Genomic DNA, 21,874 nt, shown 5'->3' with positions numbered 1-21,874 from the left:
GCAAAAAGAGCTTATCTATCCGTCTGCTACATTAAAAACTAGTGATTAGTGAAGTAGATCTTCTGTGATCAACTCCTGTACCGGCACATTCTAATGTGAAATGGCCTTAATAAAATTTTAATTTTTATTAGAGCAATTGAAAAATCTTGAAAGGTCGTATATTTGCTATATCCTTTTGCATTTAAATTACGTATAAAACTTTTTGAATTATTAGACTGAGATTGTCATCAGCATTTTAAACGAAGGTGCTCAATTATAGGAGATATAACCTTCAGTGATTAAAAGCAACACGGACAGTTTTATTTCAGAAATATAAAAGGCATGTATGACGCTTTTTAATTCGTTTTTGATCGCCATCGTTTAAGAAGAGGGGAGTGGAAGCCCAGCGGTGCAGTCATCAATTAGATTTGTCATTCTAAATCTCATTCTGGCTCAGATATTTGTAATGGACTCTTTCACGGAATGATTGATGGATCTCTACTTTTGGCCGAATCTTATCATCGCCAGGATGTACCATGTCCTCACCTTTCATCTTCTTGTCTTGGGGATGTCCTTGTTTTTTGTTATAGTCAATTTTCAAGAGTGATTTGGGAAGTATGGTTAGCAAGGACATACATTTATTATCCGTTCCATCTGGTAACTGTTCATGTTTTAGTCAATATTTTTCTCAATATCACAGTTTCGAACAATAACGATAACAGCTTCACCCATCTTCGCAGCAAGTCCAAAGATCATACCTGTACCTAATATAATTAATCGATAACTACCAGATCCGTAACTAATTGTTTTCAACAAATTTCACAATAAGAGTTATTAAATACTTTTATTTATTTTTTTAAATTAAAGAATAACTGATGAGAAAAAAAATATTCCTCACTAAAAATCACTACAGCTTGAAATGCTAATAAAAAATAAAAAATGCAATAAAAAATGCTCTTTGATTAAATTTTAGTTTAATTTTCATTGTTTGAAACAAATAAGAAGTGCTTGAGGTTAATTGGCCACTAACAATATATAAACTGTATGATTACTGTCATGGCAGTACTGTCGTATTAGGCTCTGCGTGATAGTTGATAGTACCCCTAGCTGTGAGGAAGCTACAGTCACGTTAACACGATTAATGCACGGCAGGAACTGTCGCATCCACTGTATAATAGTAGCAATTATGAAACATTTACTGTGTTAGACAGTACTGTCCCATTGGTTATAACATGATATCTGGCTAACTATGTATGCTGCGGGAATGAAGCTACTTTCATGAAAAAAATTACTGTCATGACAAGTGATAAGTGACACTTAAATCCGTTTACATGGTGACACATTACAACCACGACAGCGACTGTCGTAACAACTACGATGGTTTAAACTGTACAGAAGTTACTGTCACAATAATATTTACTCTCGTGGCAGTACAGTAGCACTGTCTGTTCTGGCGTGATAAACGTATCTGTAGTTAAAATTATTTTCTTACATTATAATAAACTGAAAGAAAAATATTTGTCAAGCTATAGCTTTTAAATAGACACAGTCGACCTTTCCATTTGATATATCGAGTATGGTAGACTATGAAAAATGTGATGTAAAAACATGGCTGTACTCGTAAAAGGCTAGTGCATTGCAGAAACAACTAGGGGGGAGGGGGGATTGACAGTAATTTTTTTTTCAGTATATTATAAAATTATTTTAGTTGAATTCATTTCAGTTCTTATCATGATATTTAGATGGTTTTACTTCATTTAATTTTATTGTTTTGAAATGTTGTAAGAATATACCATATAAAAGTTGGAGTAAGTAATGATAAATATGTGTAGACGATCATATTTTATAATTATTCATAAAAATTCTAAAATTATCTTTAAAAAAGTATCTAATTCAAATTGTTTGCTACCATGACTGCTATATTAATTAAATTCCTAAAATAGTTATAGGTAAAGTATAATTGTACAAACTTTTTTATACATAATGTTTTATTATTATAACTGATTAATGGTAAGTATTAATATATCCTTAACATCCTATTTAACATTGTGTGAAGAGCCAAACAATGCGGTTACATTTTTCTTCCTCTGATATTCATGAGATTTCCTCTTGTGAAAGAACTTAAGATATGCCGAGGTTTTATAAAAGGGCCTCTATTTTTTTTAAAAAAAGGTCAGAGGTTCAGGAAGCACACTCAGAGGTTAAAAATGTGAAGAATCGATTCATTCCAAAGTAATATTTATTAATGCCTAACTGTTCATTTATGCAGAAGCAGTTGTTTTAATTTACGGTCTCAATGCATACAGATAATTTAATAATTTGAAATCAAAAACATTAAAATATCAAAATTTTTAAATAAATATTAAACATTGACATGAACACGAATATTAAATTAAAGAACTGAAACTATTAAATTGTATTCTTAATATAACTACTCCATGTAGGTAATTGGTATAAATAATTTTTAAACATTAGTAAAAATAACTTTACTAATAATATAAAATGTCATTAAAACTTTAATCAACGATTTAGCAACATCAGACACTGTCAAGACTATTACATAAAATTGACTCGTGTACTTCAATGGTTGCACATTATATAATGATATAAAATCAATTTGAATTCAACAAAGCAAATTTACCGATTGATTAATTTACCGGACAATGATTATAACTGGCTCAAGTGCTCTCACTCAGTCTTCACTGGCCTTTAATACAAGTGATAAGACTTGAGGACAAGAGAAGCGCTGGGATCTCTTGCAGGCCCATCTTTGCCTTCCACATAAGATGGCAAAGCTTGGTTCGAGGTTCCCAAGGCTGAATGTCAATATTTCATACAGGTGCGGATGTGTATGTATTTTATTTTCATTTAAATTTAATTCTCTTTGTCTTGTATATCAATTATTTTGTAATTATTTAATCAACTTTATTTTATTATAACGATTTAAGTTTTTTTTAAACGTATTATGTTTGTATTGTTTTATTATTAGTATGGTTTTTTTCTTTTAAATAACTTTAAGAGTACTCACTATATCTTCTTGCTGCTTGTGGATCGCCTCGAGCATTTCGGTTGGATGATAGGAAATGTTCATTTGTAGGACATCAGCGTAAAAGTGTTATAGTGAATGTAAGATAAAATCAGGTAGATCGTTAATATTTATTGAGAAAAGGGATGGTGAGAGTGTAGAGCCCTGAGGAACACCGCGTTCTATTAGAAGGGAGGAAGAAGGAGAAATTGTGACTTCTTGGGAGTAGAGTTATAAAAAGGAAAGAAACCAATTTAAAACACTAATTGATAAGGAGTTTGGAAAGGAGGATGATATGATTGACTGAGTCGAAGGCTTTTGATAAATCGAAAAAAAAACTATATTAGGGATTTTTTCTTTGTCAATATAGGTCTGAAGGTTTTTAGTAATTTTCAACAAATTTCGTGAAACATTGGGATCGAAATCGGATTGGAGAGAATTGAGGAGAGCTTTTTGTTCCAGGAAGGCGTTAAGCTGTGAATTGAATATTCTTTCGTATAGTTTTGATAGATTGGAGAGAATGAAAATAGGTCTGAAATAATTTGTAATAATGGATAAGGAATAAATAATGAAATTATATATATATATACGTAAATATGATGTTTGTAAGTCGATACACAGGTAATTTTGGGAAGGATTTGAGATCAAACAGATAATATACAATATAAACGCAAAATATGTATATACCTAGAATTTTATTTTTTTCTCGACTAAAAAGACAAGAAACTGCTCGTAGATTCCGACTATTGCAACATTTACTAGAGAAGCGGTCGAAATTGCCAATCCATTACAAAAGACTGATCTACATGACTATTATAAGGCCTATCTAGACTTACGGAGTTGAGCTTTGGGGCTCCACTAAACCATCAAATTCCTCTAGAATCCAATCCTTACAGTCCAAAATCCTTCGTAAAATCCTTAATGCTCCTTACTTTGTCACAAATCAAGTCATCCATCAGGACCTCAATGTTCCATATGTTGCCGGTTTGGCCAGAACCAGATACCGTTCCTTCGATAATAAACTTCTCAACCACCCAAAACCACTTGTTTCTAACCTGGCTTCACCTTCATTACCTAATAATCCTCCTAGGCGCCTGAAAAGAAGATGGCCTCGTGATCTTCTCCTCTAGAAATGTTATTGGAGTTCTATCAGTGGGTAGATTCTCCACATGTTTGTATCATGTCACCTACAGCAAATTTACTTGTTGTATATATGTATATACAGTTGTAAATAACAATAAATAAATTATTAAAAAAAAAATATTTCTCTTTGCTCACTAAAGACCTATATTTCCCCAGATCGAGAATGTCAAGATTCAGTTTTCAGGGTCCAATAAGCAAAATAATGCAAAATAAGCATTTTATGACCCAGGTAGACCAGATCGAACTCACAATGCTCTGATACAGGGACTCTGGAGCTCTTCACCCCAATGTGCTCGGCCAACACACTCTCAAGAATTTTAATAGCCGCTTACACTTGTACAATATCAGCTACTTAACAGGAAAATGATAAATTATGAAAAATATGCGGTTCGGGAAAACATGAAAAGAAAGGGGAATGCAGGGTTAACAATACTTAACTACGAGACTTAAACCTGGTAAGTGAAGCAGACGTTGTGAAGTCACGGATATTGAAATGAGTTGGCAAAGTTTGTAGACGCCTAGCTGAAAGTGAATGTCAGTTAAGTAACCACTGAAAGGATGAACCGAAACGTGGACAAGAGGTCTTCATTGAATCTTATGTTAACTATTTCAGAGGAGTATATTAATTTTTTAAAAACTTGGAAAGTTTTAGTAAGATACTAAAGTAATATCTTTAGTAGTCCTCAGCCGCACAGAGTAGATTACAATTTTACTGTCCTCTTATTTAGGTATTTTAATTTAAAAGATTGATATATGCAGTAATTATGAAGAACTTTTTGGCAAGAAAAATTATATATATTGGGCCCGCCCCTCTCGCCCCCACAAATCTACGCCACTAATATATGTTACCTGATATATTCAGTTGCAAATAAATAAATGGAATACCTTAGTTTTGTGAGGTAATTTCTCTCTCTCTCTCTTTTTTTTTTTTTTTTTTTTAATGTATGTCTGTTCTATAAACGCCACCAACACCATCTGAATAAACCTCCGAGGCAGTAAAAAAAAAAAAATTAAAAAATTCATATTGTCAGTAAAATAACACGAAACAATCTTTCTACTAACATTTTATAACATAAGAACTATTTATTAGAAATAAATCGATTTATATATCAATGGATCACTTCACAGTAGTGCTAACTACATCAAAAACTAACTTTATAAAAAATACAATTAAAGAAAACTTACAACTTTTCAATTTTTATCTTTAGATTTTATGCCTAAAGCTGTTCAGTAAAAAAAAAAAAAATTGAAAAATAGTAATTTTTCTTTAAAAAAGAACCTTTAATTGTATTTTCGTAAAATTAGTTTCCGTGTATTTAGCACAACTGTGCATTAAGCCAACGATTACATTTGATCATTCGTTTCCCATTTTTGGGATGTTAACTGAATTACGTTTGCGGATGGGTTATAATAATCAGTGAGTAAATAATAATCAAATTATAAATATATAAACAACGAAAATAAACAGAAGAACTCAAATAAAATTAAAATATAAAATGTATTTAAAGAAATTGCACCAGAGGCTAATCCTCAGTGGCGTGATCTAGTGGCGCTCCAGCGTAACACTACAACTTTAAAATTAATTCTTTCTCAATTTATAAGGCAGGAATAACTCATACTGATTCTGTCCTTCAATTTATCCATAAAGTTTGAATTTTCAATTAATGATAAAGTTAGAAATTTATAAGATGGAACTTTTTTTTATTTTTCATCTGTTTCTAACGTTACACAAAAATATATAATAAAAAAAATAAAATAATAAAAACTGAAATATTTGTCAAAATTACCACTACACATCAGGAATGATAAAAGAAAATTTGATTTAGTTATCTGACCATAATAAGTGGTAGCTTTAAATGCAAATAGAAATTTTCTTGCCTTTTTTCTAGAAAATAGAATCAACGAAAATTGATTTAATTGGATAATTATAATAGCTAATACAATATTGGTTGCAATTTATAACATGTCTCCGATCAAGCCAATAGGCAACCGATTAAGTACTTTTTCCACTTACCTTGAGCCATTTTCTAAAATCCCAAAGGTTTAATAACTTCTAAATAAGTTTTTTTTTCGAGATTTATTTAGAATATTTATAGTCCAGTCAAATAAGGACCAAGAAGGAATCTCTGTGGAAAGTTTCATAGAAGTACTATAAATTTGCTTATTTAAATTTTTTGTGGTTCTAATTAGGAACTTTGTGGTCTCAAATAAAAAAAATTCAAGTATTGAATCTTTATTTGTTCCTTCATAGCATGAATACCACACATGTTTTGGTAATATCAACTTATGCTAAATTAAGCAGGAGTAAATTCTTTATAACTTTTTATTCTGATATTGTGGGTAAGCAACCGACGTTGTTTAATAGAGTTCATTGAGCACTCAATTTTTATCGGCAAATTAAAAAAAAATATATATATATATTTCTACTTATAACGTGAGAACCATGTATTGTTCGAATAGCTTCTAATATGTATTTTATACTAAGAGAAGAGTAAATTACCTAAAATGTTTTTAAGGGAATTTATTCAAGACCAGTGAGAGCAAAACGAAGTTGGCAGAAAAATAGAACACAAATTCGAAATTCGTAGCTTTCATTCCCCCCCCCCCTCCACAAAAAATGACTAATTTTCAGAACTATACTAAAGCGTATGAAACCTTTTTTTCTAGTCCTCATTTGACCTTATAAAATTCCTTCTCGCAGCATCAGTAGAATAAAAATTGTGGTTAATTCACTCTCCTTTAATTTAATATGAACTAAATATTTTTAATTATTGCAATAATACATGGTTTTCAAGTTATTAGTGAAAAAGGCGGGGGAAAAAAAAAATTTTTTTTTACACTTAAGGTTAAAGTTTAAGGTTACCCAGTTGAAATTCATGAACAAGTTTTTATGAAGTCTTCAACAAGTTATTCAGGACTATATTTTACACCGAAATTCTGACCACTGCTTGATTAAAACATTATACTAAGTTCATGTTGCTAAAAAATAATTCTTTTCATTTTGACAAAAATTGGAACTTCATAACAAATAAATTTAAATGAGTGGGAGGCTGATTTAGTATTATTTATGTTTTTTGTTAATATAATAATATGTAAACCGAAATCCATCAAAACCATATTTTTCAATTTGTGAGCTGATTAAATTCTTCCATCCAAGTTTCGGTCGACTATTCCTTCCTTCGTTATCAATCTCGACACCCTTACAAAAGAAATAATAATCTTAAAACCAAAACAAGGCTACAGAAAATTGATCACGGCACTGTAGCGATCCATACGTTCAAGGCACTGGGTGAATGATTGGTTAGCATGACGCCATTGGCATTAACTCGTTCTACTCTGGCGTATTATCGTCCATTGTTTAGGCTCTGACTACGATCTATTCGTGTTAGCTTTTCCATATGCATGATGGGAAATAAAAAAGCAAAACTTCCAGCTGTAAAATTTTTTAATGTTGATAGAACTAAAAATATTTTTGTAAATTAGGTAAAAATACTTTTATTCAAGAAGAATTTATTGAAGTAATTTTTTTTTATTAATCACTTATTCTGAATTCCTAATGAAGGAATTATTTTAAATTGATTAAAAGAGTCTTTGAAATAATAACACAAATAGTCAATTTCACTCTGATTTCAGTGGACATACGGTAATATTTTTTTGTATCACATGAAATGTAATTTTAGTTTTTGGGAGAAGAGATGAGATTAATTAACTATGAATGAATACCATAGGAATTTAGTAATTAAATATTTTAATAGGAGAATTTTTATGGGTACAACTTGCCTTAACTTTGATATGGACTTAGTAAGCAGGTAGGGTTAGTAATTTAAATAATAATAATAATTTAAAAACCCCAAAAGTTGGAAAATTAGAGAACCTACCGAAATAATCGTAGTGCGAAGTCCTTGAATTATTAAAAGAATCGGTATCGCTTGCAAATTTCACATTAAATTTATTTAATTTTTTTCTAGAAAATGAACCATAGCTTAATCAGGCCACTTTTTAATTAAATATATTACCTATTTGATTTAATTATTCTAGAAAAAATTGAGTATACACAAATAGCCTTGTGTATAAGTACTATAATTTATTTTGTGGTAAAATGAATTTGGGAATGTTGTAACAAAAAAATTATTAATTGTTAGTAAACAAGTTCAGTAACGGCTTAATTTGACTACAATATCCATTAAATGAGTAATTCAGCATTGAATTAAATCAATTAAAAAAAAATGTCTAGTCCTAAAAGAAATAATGCATTAATAAATTCTTACTACTAAAATTTGCCTATAAATAAACAAGAGAAAGTGAGGCACGAGGTGCTATAAAAACCTGCACCCATTGCCTGAAAAAATCCAAGAGGTTTCCGGTGTTGCGCAGGGCAGGTTGTTGTGACCCTATCATTCAATCTGCAACTTACCCGCCCAAACCTGTTCTTGCTACTCTCAGCTGTTAAGCAGTTCTTGTTTACCGTTGATCTGGAGGAGATGGTGAGCTAAGCGTGTAACTGTCCCATCTGTTTTATGATTATTTAATATGTTTTTGTTTTTATAAATTACTCAAATATTATTCACAATTGTTTAATTTGTTTTACATATGATTTCATGTAAGAGGATGAAGACCGTGGTTACCGCATAATAGAACTTGGTCTGTAAATGAATAACAGAAAGAATGTAAGCAAATAGGCGGCAAAAGATTTGTTAGCAATAGGATGCTTCCATTGTTCAATTTTTTTATTTTAATTTAATTATAAACTTGTTCTCAAAGTTACTTTTTGAGCTTCACACGCCATCTTTAGAACCTCCGTTGAATTTGAAACATATCAGTTTAGTTATTGAATTATTTTCAAGCTTGTGAAGAAACTACTCAATGATAGCAACGAAATGGCCATTTCACGTTAGCGTTCTCGAGGCCGTCTTCTTTTCAGTCACCTCGTATGGAATTTGGGATGATAGGTTTCGAATCAGTGTGGATATAAAGTTTGTAATTAAAGGCAATTTATCCTTTTTCAATAAAATCTGAAAATTATTTCGTTTGCAACATAATAAGGTGCAATAATGATTCTCCATTGCATATTGGATAGTTAGGATTAAACATCGGAGGAATTTGGAATTTTGTGGGACCTTAAAGCTCAAATCCTAATTGTCGAAAATAAAACAAATTAATTTTAACGTTAATTGGATATATAGGATCAAAACAATCTCCAGGTTTTAACAAAATTTTTGTTATATTTAGTTTAATGGACTTTCACTTTTCTCTAGTTTTGTTTAATACGATGAAAACCTGCATAGTCATTAGGTTTAATATCAAATTTAAAAGGGGTGAAACAGTTTTTTGTGTTCCCTACAATTTTGAAAAATTCATTTGTTCTTGAATTATTCAATTTTGCTCCTATTAATCATTTAATCGTAATTTATATAAAAGATTCGTGTGCGTTAAAAAAAAAAAAATTCAAATAGTAATAAAACTATATTATGTGAGCCAACGTTGCAGGGGTTAATCAGGGCTAACAAAAAGGTACAAACAACTAAAATTGAGATTTACAGTGAAAAGTATTAAAAAAAAAGAATTTAAAAAAAGTATTAGACAATTAATAAAAACGGAAATAACAACAAATAAAAAAGAAATATAAAAATACAATAAACACCATATTAAGATATATTTTGGAAAGATGGTCGGGGGAGGGGGGCGGTCAGCAGAAAAAACATAAATTAACAAAACATTATTTATTCATGCCGACATTTTGACCTGAGTTTCAGGTCTTCAGCAAAAGGGGTACAAGCTAAAACTCAACTTCAGTTTTAGCTAGGACCTCTTTCCAATAAGGTCTCTGATGGAGACCTGAAACTCAGGTTGAAACGTCGGCATAAATAAATAATTTTTTATTTATGTTCTTTTTGCTGAATCCCCCCCCCCCGACCATCTTCTCCAATTATTAATCTGCGGTAAACTATCTACAACTCATTAAAAATATATTTTATGTTTCTTTCTAATCTATTTTTTATTATTTCCGTTTTCATCAATTGTCTTTCATTAAGTGCCTTTTTGTAATTCTTGTTTATCTATACTTTTTCACCGCAAATCTTAATTTCTGTTGTTTTAGCCCTTATGAAACCCCGCAACGTTGGCTTAGGTTATATAGTTTTATTACTATTTGTTTTTTATGTTTTTTTATCGCATCTTCTTTTTATATAAATGACGATTGAATGAATAATAGGAGTAAAATTGAATAATTCAAGAACAAAAGAATTTCCACTTTTCATTTTAGTTGTTTTGTCTTTTTTAGCTCTGGCGAAGACCTTCGAGGTTAGGCGAAACGTTGCTTCACATTAAATAGTTTAATTACTATTTGATATTTTGATATATAAATAAAATTTTTTTTTCTGCCTCTATCTTCCTTTTCTATATTACACACTATCTTTCTATTGTTATTTTTTTTTATATGTTATCTTATCTCTTTTTCACTTTTTTTCAATAATTTTACCTTGAGGATGTGTTGACCATATGTTTGGACTGAAACGTTGATAAATCCGATAAAAATATTACAGAATTCTCACTATTTTCTCTATAATTTACAGTACAGTACTAAATACTACAAACAGTTCCTAATTGGTTCAATTTCTCTGTAAAAATATATATGATTACATAATTTGATGGCACAGGATAAAAAGAAATATCACATGTTTCGAAAAATCTAACACTGATTTCACAAGTAGTCGGAATAAGAGCCTGAGATATATTTATGCAAGATGCTCTCTGTATATCAAACATAATAACAGTTATACGCTAGCATTAATTAATAATTGCAGTTTAAAAGCGTAGAAACATAACATAGGAGAGACGCAAAATCAAGCGCTGAAACAGCCGTTTATCAAAAAGCTGCGCGATAAAAAACCGGTCTTGATTAAACTTATTTATCCCCGTTCTCCTTCCTGGGCATTGGTGACTTTTTTAGAACTTTGTAAGCACCCTCTTAGGTAACGGGCTTGCGCAATCGCGAGACTTGGCTCATGAAACCGTGAAAAATTATTTCCGCACTAAAGAAGCTGATGAGCGATTTTGATGTTTAGTTAAATATCCAACATCAGGAATGACCAGACACATATCTGATGTTCAGGCATGCGTTAATTGAATATTTAAGCATGGTAGGTATTTAGCGAAACTATCTTGCTGCATTTATGAACATTTAAATGTAAAATTTAATTTACTACGTTCTGGAAAGTTTTTAAATCCATAGTTAACTGCGGCCATGATGTTTGACATTTGGTATTAAGCGCAGGCCTTGGAGCCCTAACATAAAAATTTCCAGCGTTCGTAAATTATAGGATACAACCTTCAAAATAAATAATTCTGTTTTTAAACTAACAATTACTTTACCTATATCAGTCTGATTAAATCAACAACAGTATGGGTGATAAAAGTTTCTGGTGCTACAAACTGCTAATTTAATAGACAAAGTAAGGAATAACATTAAATACTTTACATTAGGAAATTTGTATGAATCAAATATTTACTATTTAATTAGATTGTTAGAATAATGAATTCTATTATAAGTTTCATTTACCAAAATAACAGGGGTGGCCAATTTTTCACTATATAAGATCTACTTATTATCTTAAAAGTGTGCCGTTATCGACTTGTCATAAGCGTAGTAGTATCTTTATACACCATGTTTCAGTATAAGGAGCATTCCAGCAAAGTATAGGTAGATAAGTAAAATATATGTTCAAAACTATATTTTATTATTACTATTATACTATTTATTATTATTACTTAATTTTTTTAATCACTTATTAAGTTTTCGAGACATAAATTAAAATAAATTTTCAGACCAAACTTTTGATAGTAGCATTCCGTACATGCAGTATCTAAAAATTTCGATTTTCCAATAGTTGCTCAAGATAGCTTCTTACTAACTTAAAATGTAATTTAATTTTTTTTTACAACTTCAATGTATAAGTTGTACTATTTTTTCGTAATTATGAAAATGTTGTTATAAAAATGCACAGTAAGGCTGATTTGATTTCAATATTTCACTTTCGCGATTTTTTGGAGGGGTTTTATTAGTGACAAAGTAAAGAGCTTTGAGGATTTGACGAAGGATTTTGAATTGTAAGAATTAGATACGAGAGGAATTCGAAGGTTTAGTAGAGCCCAGTTTGGCCTTATTACAGTCATGTAGATCAGTCTTTTGTAATGAGTTGGAAGTTTAGACCGTTTGTCTAGTGCTGTAATAGTCGAAATCTACGAGCAGTTTTCTGTCTTTTCAGTCTTATTTGAGGATTCCAGGTTAGTCGTTTGTCCAGATGTAGTCCAAGGGAGCGGATCTGTTCGACAGGGGTGTGCTAAATGTCAAATGTTTTACCATGTTGAATTTTATTAAGTATAGGATTGTGAGCAGCCCTATTTAAAGTCGTTTTGAATGTTAAGCCTATAAGAGCTCCTTGAGGATTTTCTGAGCAACTTGTTGTATAACCTTTCTTTCCGAAACTTTTTGATCTTCTAACTTGTGAGGAAGAGAATCAGGATGAGCTAATTGACAACTGTCATTACATAATTATTATTAATAAAATAATACTAACACAATCGAAACGCAAGCAAGTAACCTAACACGATAACAAACAAAATGGTGACGAGCTCAGCTTTTCTGTTGTATGACGTTATTCTCCATTTAACAGACCTAGTAACAGACTGTCAACTATGTTATATCGTTTTAAAATGGTAAAAAAGGGAAATATTTCTCCATTTAACGTGTGCTTTTCCCATTTAACATGAGTTTTTCCCATTTAACACAATTAAATATGAGTTTTTTTCCCATTTAACACGAGTTTTTCCCATTTAACACACTTTAATATTAGTTTATCCCATTTAACACGCTCTGACCTGAGTTTTCCCCATTTAACACACTCTAACATGAGTTTTTCCTATTTAACACGCTCTAACATGAGTTTTTCCCATTTAAGACACTCTAACATGAGTTTTTCCCATTTAACACACTCTAACATGAGTTTTTCCCATTTAACACGCTCTAACATGTTAACAAAAAGATCTTGAATACTCCTGTTATAGTCTACTTCAAAGAGTTTTGTTGGCTAGTCAAATTCAGCGTCAACTCGCACCTGGTCGAACATCTTGTAAGGTTTGAAATAATATTCTATGATACAGTATTAAAAAAGAAATTTCTCCTAAGATCCTCCTAAGGCACCCCCGTTCCACATTAGCCTTTTATTATAAGGATTTTGTAATTAAATCAAAGATACGCCTTTAAGTAGAGCCCGAATACTCTTACGTTCTTAGCCTCAGGTATAATATTTCTTTTTTTTTTCACTATCTTGCTCTCGCATCATCCTTCAACCTGCTAGATTATGGCCAGGTAAATGTGAGGGGAGGCTAAATAATCCATTGAGATGGGAGTTAATGTAGAAGAAATAGATCCACTCCGGCCGATAAAGGACGGGGAACAACCTTTCTACCTGACCCTCATGGTATTGAGTGACTGAGCTTGGTCTAGTACCGCTTATAGCTCAGCTCTCAAGTATAGTTTGTGTTTAGTCATCTTTTCTTCTATAAATAATTAATTATGAAATAAATATATTACTTTCTTTCACCGATGTATGAAATACATATTATGAAAGAGTATTGCGATCGTTAAAAAATTCTAATCCGAGTTTTCAACGGAAATAATAGTTTTATTTATTTATTTTTTTTTGTCTTCATAAATTATTTTGGAACTTTTGAGGTCTACTTTAATCTCAGTAAATATATCTAAGGACTAACGGAAACCCGTAAGTAAGAATGAGAAATTTGACAAACTTTGAAAAAATTGTCGTTTTTTTTTACCTCACTTTTCGAACATACCACTAGATTGAATTATTACGCTGTGGTACTGATTTCACGCAAAAATTAAGGATATTTATTTTGTACCACAACGTTTTCAATTCTGTGCGGTTTAGAGTTTGTTTGGTTGTTTAGTGGCGCCAAACTTCATTGGTCATCAACGCCATTTATATTTTATTTAATTTTGCTAATATTCGTTAAATTTTATTTATTTTTTAATTTGATTATTTTATTTATTTTTTTTTTTTTCCTTCCGATCAAGTTATATTTTTGTCAGTAAATTTTGTGATTTCAAAAACTGAAACACCAATTCTATTGCCTTATCATCGTCTCCAATGGTTTTTGAGATATCTTGGCTTAGTCCCAATCTATTGAGGTGTGGTGTAAAATATGGGCATCGTTGGAAAACATGGCTTATTGTTAAATTGTTATTGCAATACTGGCAGTTCGGAGGCGTTTCTTTTGAAATAAGATAGGAGGGGGTGAGCCTCGTGTGACCTATTCGCAGCCTAGTCAGCACAACTTCCTCTCTACGGCATTTGCGACTGGAGGTACCCCAGGGCTTGACATCCTTTTTAATAATTTTTAATTTACTCATTGGGCTTTCGTTTAGGGTTTCGGTTTAGAGTTATTGGCGAATAAATCCTTCATTTTTTTTTTTATTTTGTAATACTACATTTTTCCATATTTTTAGACAATGGTAATATGGATAATAGAGCTCATGTATACCATATTAACAAATAATTAAATTAAATGTTGGCAAAATAAGAAATAGGACAGAAAGAAAAATAATAAAAATAAAAATTAAACCTAAACTAAAATAACATCTTAAACACAATCATTCCTATTTATATTCAGTTAAGGTAATGTAACTCTGAACCGAGCTCTTCCCCTGACTTGTGGAAGAAAGGACTCCAATAGATCCCGGAGCTTCTTTCTCAACCGCGTCACTGGTGGAAATAATTTTTAAAAAAATTGAAGTGTTTCTACAAACAAAAGTTCTCCTGGGACCGAATTAGAGTGAATTTTTTGTAATTTACATATTATATACGTATATATGAAAAATATGTTATCAAGTTTATAAGGTTGGTTAGACTCCGATGGGTGCGTCCTTCTGGGAACTGGAGAGTTGCAGGAGAAGACAGGATGGCAGAAGCTACTAGAGGAAGCTGAGGCTCGGTAATGGGCTTTCGCGCCAATTATAAAAGATGTTGATGATGGGAATATACAGAATAAAAAGCTACTTTTGGAAGATCACTGATTGGCCGTGTGAAATTAATATTATTATTATTAATTATTTAAGAATTATTCAGCCCTGAAAAAGCTCTCCAAAGTGGGGCGAAACGTTGGCTGATAATATTTTTTTTTTTATTATTTGAGCTATTTTTTACTACACCCGGACTTTCTTCCTTTTATTAAAAGCCATGATTTAAAAAGAGGCCTCTGTTTTGGCACTCTTCCGACTCGCCTAATAAGGCCGTCAAATGAAACATAAATGATTCGAAACATGTACAAGAATTGAAATCTCACATTCTCCTTATAGAGAAAATTATAGCATATTCATAATTGAAAGGTTCTGGGTAAATTACTAACAACATGTGACCTATTACGTTTTCCAACTTTATACAAAAACCAATTGGCTTCCTAGCACACAACTTTCGAAATAGCGTTCATTAAACAAACGAGATAACATTTGCTAGAAACAGTCAGCAGTGAATGTTAAATAGTAGGACTGTGCTGATAATTGACCTAAGGCCAAGTTCATTTGTCTTTTGCTAAGTCACGATTCTTCTCTCTGGGGCTGGAAACGAGAACAAACAATACCGTAATGCATTATTGTAATAAATGATTCGATAATAGCTGATTAATGTATCGGATCTGAGTTCTATATTAGTTTCGTAACTATTTTGTTTACCTCTACAAGACCTAAGAAATTTTAACTCTAGTGGCATTTAACTTTAGAATTAGGTTTGACACGTCCCTAATTCGAGTGCTATCTCAAAAATTGTTCATTTTGGGGGCTTTGATTGAATTTCGCGTGGAAATAATTAAAACTCAATTTGTACTATCTCTATCCACCACATTACCAGAGTCAGAGTTTTGAAACCTCTCAATTTTTAACTTTAATTGTAGCGATTTAAAGGAAATATCAAATAAACCAGAATTTTATCACATGTATAGAGTACCTGACCCCAAATTAAATAAATTTAAGTGCTTAAAAATTAAAAAAATAATAAAAAAAGTTTGAAAAGAAGGAAAAAATGCCACAAACATTTTTATAATATTTCATTCAGCTTTAGTAGATATAAAAAAAAAATTAAACAATGTTTTAAAGCTTCATCTATTCGAAAATTATTTTTAAAAAACAATAAATTATACTATTAACAACGTTTACTCCTCAAACGCGTTTCAACGCAAAACAGGAATTATTAAATTTTCCTAGCGTTGGGATCACTATTTCCATATTTTTAAAACTGTTTTAAATCGCTTCTTGAATATTTTATATGACTATATTTTATTTTAAAGTTGAATAAAAACTTTATTCAGAAAGAAAGAAAAAATAAATTGAGTATGCTCAGGAGATGAGAAATTAATTTAAAAATCAAGTAAATGTTTTGTCTCCTTTTAAAAGCATTTAATTATTTTGAAATAAGTATTTATTTTATTAAATTGTTTTGTTAGAAAAAGGGGTAGGATTTCACTAAAAAAAAGATCAGAAAATCATTAAGTGAATTAAAAAAAAAAAAAATAATAATACTTACTTATTTTGTTACAGAAATTATAAAAAACTTGTAATTCGCAAGAAAGAAAGCGTTGAGATCGAAACGTTCCAAATCCTTTAAGTTCGGAGCGTTCTCAGCCATTCGGGTCATACTGATTTGTAGATTAAGGTTTACGAAAAAATAATCTGAGATATAAATCCTAGAATGCACTATAGTTGTTACAACTTTAAGAGATTAAATATTTTAAATCGTTGGATAGGAAACAATCTGGCCTGTGGAATGTACTAAACACCCACATGAGAAGAGTGTTTCCAACCTAACCTACTTAGACGAATTATAAGAGGCGAAATTTGGCTTACAGTAACAGTTGTAATATTTTAAAAAATAATAACTTTTTTGTTTTTAGACATTTTATACAACAGCGATTTAAAACTTTTGATAAAAAAAAAAAAATTATAATAATGCAATTTCGGTTTTAAATGTAACATATTTAAAGTTTAAATTTTAGAGTCAAGATTAAAACAAGATTTAAAAAAAAAAAAATTAAACATGCATAATAAACAAATATTTTTAGGTGTTTAAAATATGATTATTTCAATTGTATAACATTTTCATTGTTTATACTAAAAATTACAAATGAATAATAAATGAGATTATAAAATGAATATTTCAGTAAATACATCATTCCAGTGTTCTTATTTTTAAAAATACATATTTGTATTTAAAACAAAACAATTATACAACAATAATAAAACATATATATAATAAAAATATAAATAAAATCAATTAATTGTACAATGTTAAATAAAAGCTTAAAATTAAGTTAAATTATAATATTTCTATGCTACTTTTATGGTATATTAGTCAATCAACTACCTACAATAGACAACATACCAGTTTTATTAATGTTAATAGCATTCCATTACAAATTAAATAAGTTATTAACAGGTTATTTATAAAGCAGTAAGAGTTAATAGCACAAAGCGTTATTGGTTAACTTAAATAAATATAATGGAAACAGACAATAATAATTTTGTGAAGAACCACAGTCCCTGTATAACATACCACAGTCCACCAATTTATCACCAACAACGAACCACACATTAGTCTTTCATAAGAAAATATTGATTAACAATCACAGATTAATAACAATAATAAAAAATATTAGATGTTGGAATGAAGGAATTAATGGATGAATGAACAAATAGAAATGAAATTCGGGGTTTCTATAGTCACGCAAATTGAAATTAGCCCAACGTAGTATCTAAAAAAAATAAATTTTCAATCATAATGACAGTTGTCGGATTTTGGAATAAAATTAGTTTTTTTAAGCACATATAAATATTAAATATAGTCATTTACGCATTTTAATAATTTCAGGGGACTTTTGCTGAGAGTAATTTAATTTTGAATCGAGAAGTGAAGTTTATAACAATATTTTAACAGTCGTTAAAAGTGTCATAAAAAAAACTAATCTTCAGAATTTTCTTGAGTAATTTTTATCATATTACGTTTCCTATATAAAAGGCTAAATAATTTAATGTATTTTAAATATTATAACAGAAGATTTTTTATCTTAAACTTAAACTTTTAATCTTTTGTCAAATTTAATAATAAATAAACTTTTATCTATTTTTATTTTTATTAACACTTGAAGTGAGTTTCATACATTAAAGAAATTTTATTGAATTATTAAAATCACTCTTTGAAAACCATCCACTTATTTGAGACAGTTAATATTGAAAAACAATGAGTATGATGTGTTCAATTTCATAACAAACATTAGTGCAACACAAAAACTGGTTAATGTGCATTTTGGACCGTGTGTACACGGGAAACACCTTTAGTTAGTTCACAAGAAGAATTTATAAATAAAAAAAATAAAAACAAACTATATTTACAGACATGTCTTCCAATAATTAGCTTGTAGAACATTTTAAAAAAGTCTACATTGAGTTTTCGGAACAGTATTGTAAGACCAATGTAGTCATAAACTGGGGTAGCTTTCACTCGTCCAAAATCCGTTTTTGAAATTAGATTGATATGATGTTTTTGAAAATAAATTAGTGAGTAAATAATGTAACAACACTGGATGGTCATGCATTGTTTATATTATTTTATTTTTTTGCTAAATGCTGAACGAGCGGTCTACCACTCCAATTTATGGCACAGCAGAACAAACATAAATCAACATTCACGTAAGTTATTCCCACTTTGCACACATCCCGCAATTGTTTAAATTATTATTTAGTCATTCAAAATTTCACTCATTGCTATTAAACTAACACAAATCACAACACAAAATATCACTAATAATATTGTCTATTGAACTGGATTCACTGCGTAGTGAAGTGGAGTATACCCTAGCTTCTGTCAAAAAAATTTGAATTTTTCGGAAGAAATAACAATGTTATATGTTGTTAATAGAAACCCCAAAAATATTTCTAAGCAACATTCCTTTTTTTTTTTAATAATTAACTCTCTACTGTATAATTTTTACAAAGCTTAGAAAACATATGTCTTGTTTTTTTGGTATTTAGTTTATTAAAAACAATTTCTCAATCCAAAGAAATATATTTTCAAATTCAATAGCACTGTTTTTTAATACATTGCTGAACTATTTTTACTCTTATTAATTTTTAGGGACTATTTATAAAATTTAAAAAATAATATAAGCCAGCAGAGGTGTTCACTACAAATGTTTTATTAAAAAAAAAATATTTAAATGCAATAAAGTTACTTTTTCTATTTAAAAACAATATTAATAACAAAATAAAACTTCATATTTCCTTGGTCTATCTATGAATATGTTTGAATAAATAAATAAATTGCAATTTCAAAAGACGATTTGAAAATATATCATTACATTTTTGTTATTTCAATACATACATCAGTTGTTGCAAACTGGTGTTTTAAATTCGGGAAAAAGATCGAACACGTTTAAATGCATATATTTTTTGTAAATTCATTTCATTAAAAAAAATTTAAATAATATGTTTTTTTTTCAATTATGAATGGATTTTTGATACATTAGGTATGTGATTATGATTGTCTGTAATATTTTTTACCAGCACAACCATAAATAAAATCATTGATATATTGATAAATCATATGAATAAACTGCAATCCCTCCCTTCAATTTGATTATTTTAAAATAGCTTCATAATTATATAAATTAAAATTTCATCATTAAAAATTTAAATATTATTTACTAATACTTTATAACATTCTTCTAATAAACTGAGTTTAGGGTCCTGGCCATGCTCATTTATTACAAGGGCCCGTCTTCTCATATGGAATAGTATTTACTAATTATGAATGAATAATTTCTATTCCATGTGTATTATTTACTAGAAAAAATAATAAAACAATATAATGAAAAAAACAAAACAGTATTTATGAATTTTTTTACATACTGCTCTCTTAATTTTTTTCTGATAGTTATAATTTAGATAGCAGTATTATATATATGAAGCTCCGTTTAATATAATGATTTTGAGCTCAATCTTTCTTATTTTTCAATGTTTATAATTTTTTAATGATTCTGAAGTTTATTGGACATAGCGTAAGAATGAAAGGGAAGAATTTCTGATTTTTTAATAGAATAGTTAGTGTATTCTCACTATAACTGAAAATTTTATACATGCTTAATATTTATTTATATATTTAACCTATATCAAATTAGGAATATTTTTTGTGATTTTATGATTATGGTTAAGTCACTTGAATAAATACACCATCCACTGGCCTGTTTTTAATTATTATTGTTTATGTGAGAATTTAGCTCAAAATTAAAAACTCTTGTTTTTAAGCACAACGGTTCTTTAGCAAGGCGGTTTGTGGCGAACTGATCAACTTTGTTCCAAAGGGTTTACAATTAAAAAGGGTGTACCAATTCCTATAAGAAAATAATCCAATAAAACTTGTTCATTTTCTGTTTCCAACATCTAATATATTAATTGGGTTAATGAAGGATTCGTTATGATACGTAATGTATCCCCCAAACCGGTGTAAGGAATATGATTTGTACCTTAGACCGAGAAGGGGGGACATGTCCTCTACTAGCTCCGACAAGACGAGTACTGTAGTTCCGGGCGCTCCTTGGTACGCGGCCGGTGCGCTTGGTTCTTGGACAAGGACGGAGACGGAGTTACCCCCCTCAAGTTCCTGACCGAACCCTTCACCTTCCCCCATCATCATTTCTTCCGAATTATGGACATATATGATCTTATGATCTTGGTTCTGCTGTTCATATTCAATGACGCTCACTGGGGTCATAGTAGTTAGCATGACTGGCGATGAGGCGGGGCTGCTGCCCTCATCCTTCACGGCCTCTGGAGATCCTCCTTCGCTCATTCTCCTGTATCACCTGCAACAAAGAAAAAATATTATAAAGTAACAAAAATAACAGAAGAAGTAAACAAATAAATTGGAAAAATTTAGGTTTTAACAAATATATCAAATACAAGTAAATATTATTAGTAATGTGTTTCTCTAAAACAAGGTCTTTGAACTCAAATGAAGGGGCTTCCTATCCATATCCTGAAACACTAATAATTATTATAAGGAGAAGATGGGGGGGGGGGGAGGCTCTAGACATAAGGCCTGAAATTCAGGTTGGAACGTCGGCATAAATAAATAACTTTTTTTTACTTATGTATTTTTTGTTGACCGCACACCCGACCATCTTTTCTAAATACTAATCTACGGTACAATCCTCATTAGCAATGATTATTGTTAAAACATCGAAAGGGTTATTAGAGTTTGAATGCAGTTATTATCATATGAATGGAGAGAGTGAGGAGGAGGAATTGGGACGGATTACCGTCGAAGGAGGCTCGAGCACTACCGGTAGTGGGATTAAGAGATGAGCTAAGACACCGCAGAAATTGGTACCATAAGCGGAAACGAAACTCTTGACGTAGTAGGGAGACATTTAAGAATAAGAGGAGCGAATGAACATCAGGTTCTTATGAGAATCTAGAGGCTAGAGACGAACCTGAACGCATTAAGCAGGATGGAGAAATAAGTTTAGTTAGGCAACATTAGCCATTAATAACTAAAAATGAAGGCCGAGAGGTGTTTGTACTGCCATAATATTTTTTATATAGATCAGTTAATTTCCGTCTTCTCGACTTTATTATAAGTAAAAGTAATGCAAAAGATATATATA

At 30.2% G+C, this 21,874-nt stretch overlaps 1 protein-coding gene across 1 annotated transcript in view; it reads right to left on the bottom strand.

Moving 5' to 3' along the window:
- LOC136796526 (uncharacterized) overlaps positions 1 to 21,874 on the bottom strand; it is a 278,618-nt gene that overhangs the window by 139,717 nt on the left and 117,027 nt on the right. Inside the window, exon 2 of the mRNA XM_067050472.1 lies at positions 20,732 to 21,070. Within this exon, the coding sequence (XP_066906573.1) occupies positions 20,732 to 21,057 (326 nt within the window). The 5' untranslated portion in view covers positions 21,058 to 21,070. The remainder of the gene's footprint in view (positions 1 to 20,731; positions 21,071 to 21,874) is intronic.

Source organism: Halyomorpha halys, unplaced genomic scaffold (genome assembly GCF_000696795.3).
Source record: "Halyomorpha halys isolate HHAL.00 unplaced genomic scaffold, Hhal_1.1 Scaffold787.1, whole genome shotgun sequence".
Lineage (NCBI taxonomy): Eukaryota > Metazoa > Arthropoda > Insecta > Hemiptera > Pentatomidae > Halyomorpha > Halyomorpha halys.
The sequence above is the reverse complement of the archived record's forward strand: the minus strand, read 5'-3'. Positions and strand labels throughout refer to the sequence as shown.